At 38.9% G+C, this 1140-nt stretch overlaps 1 protein-coding gene across 1 annotated transcript; it reads right to left on the bottom strand.

The window, feature by feature from the left end:
- On the bottom strand, positions 1 to 1009 carry LOC17890971 (VQ motif-containing protein 22). The gene has a single exon (XM_006298552.2). The coding sequence runs from the start codon at positions 866 to 868 to the stop codon at positions 281 to 283; it is 588 nt and encodes a 195-aa protein (XP_006298614.1). The 5' UTR covers positions 869 to 1009; the 3' UTR covers positions 1 to 280.
- Positions 1010 to 1140: the final 131 nt, after the last annotated feature.

Consider the following 1140-nt stretch of genomic DNA (forward strand, 5'->3'; position numbering starts at 1 on the left):
TTTGGATCGAAGCATACTTGCAAGTATGCAACTAACTTCCGAATTGAATATTTATTATTTTAGGTCCATGATAACGCCCATAAACTTATACTAAAATCCTAAAGAGAAAGATAAATCTCAAATTTAAAAGAAGAAAAAAAACGTAAATATACAAAAAAAAAAGTCAAAGTTTTCATTCTATGACAAAGAAAGTCAGTACCTAACATTTCTGCCTTTATGCGAAAACCCAAAAACAAAAACAAAAGAAAAAAAAAAGTTCAAAAAGAATCAAATCGTTTTCTCATTGCAACCTCGAAGAAGAAGTGTTACTATTCGTAACCTCCTTAGACGACGGAGCTGAGCCTCCTCCAACAGAACCATCCACCGTCCCAAACATACCCGAAACAACCGTGTTAGGGTTGTTCATGTTATTACTACTATACCCGACCACGGGGTTCACGTTGTTCAAAGAAAACATATAAGGCCGTTGAGGCTGCTGCAGCGGCGCGTGAGGCTGGAAATTATATTGCCAAGGAACATGTTGAGAAGATCCAGCGGATGGATCAGAGGAAGAAGTGAGGCTGAAACCAGAAGTAGTGTTACCAGACCCAAAAGCCATAGCTGATGGACCACCAGTGTATTGCTGAACCATGGCACGGAAGTTTGAAGTGTCGGTGTTGAGAAGCGTTGTTGGTGTTCTACGTGAGGCTCTGGATCTTCTACGTGTTGGCTTGGTTACACGGCCAGTTTCTGGACTTAGACGAGAGTCTATAGAGGTTGTGTCACCGGTCGTGGTGGTGGTTGTGACAGCGGTTGAAGCGGTGGTGGAAGTTGTGAAATAGGTTTGGTTGGTGTTGTAGAACTGAGACCACTCGTTGGGGTTAGCCATTTTTTATGTCTAAAGACAAGACTCTCGATGAGATTTGTAAGAAAGAAAAAAGCATTTGCCTTCGTTTAAGTTCTTTATATATTTATTTTGATTTGTGTTTTGATTAAGACTCAGTCAAAGAAAAGACTATTCTAAATCAATCATGGCCGTTGGTTTTATAAATTACACGTGGATTGTTTTGGCTTTTGCATTTCACTCCTTAAAAAGTTGTAGTTTCTTACGTATGTTTCTTAATCTTTATGGTTTTAATTTGATTCGATAATATCACGAAT

This window comes from Capsella rubella, unplaced genomic scaffold (genome assembly GCF_000375325.1).
Source record: "Capsella rubella cultivar Monte Gargano unplaced genomic scaffold, Caprub1_0 scaffold_3, whole genome shotgun sequence".
Lineage (NCBI taxonomy): Eukaryota > Viridiplantae > Streptophyta > Magnoliopsida > Brassicales > Brassicaceae > Capsella > Capsella rubella.

What these genes read in the sequence shown, in the direction of transcription:
- LOC17890971 (XM_006298552.2), bottom strand. Translation starts at nt 868, where the DNA reads ATGGCTAACCCCAACGAGTGGTCTCAGTTCTACAACACCAACCAAACC.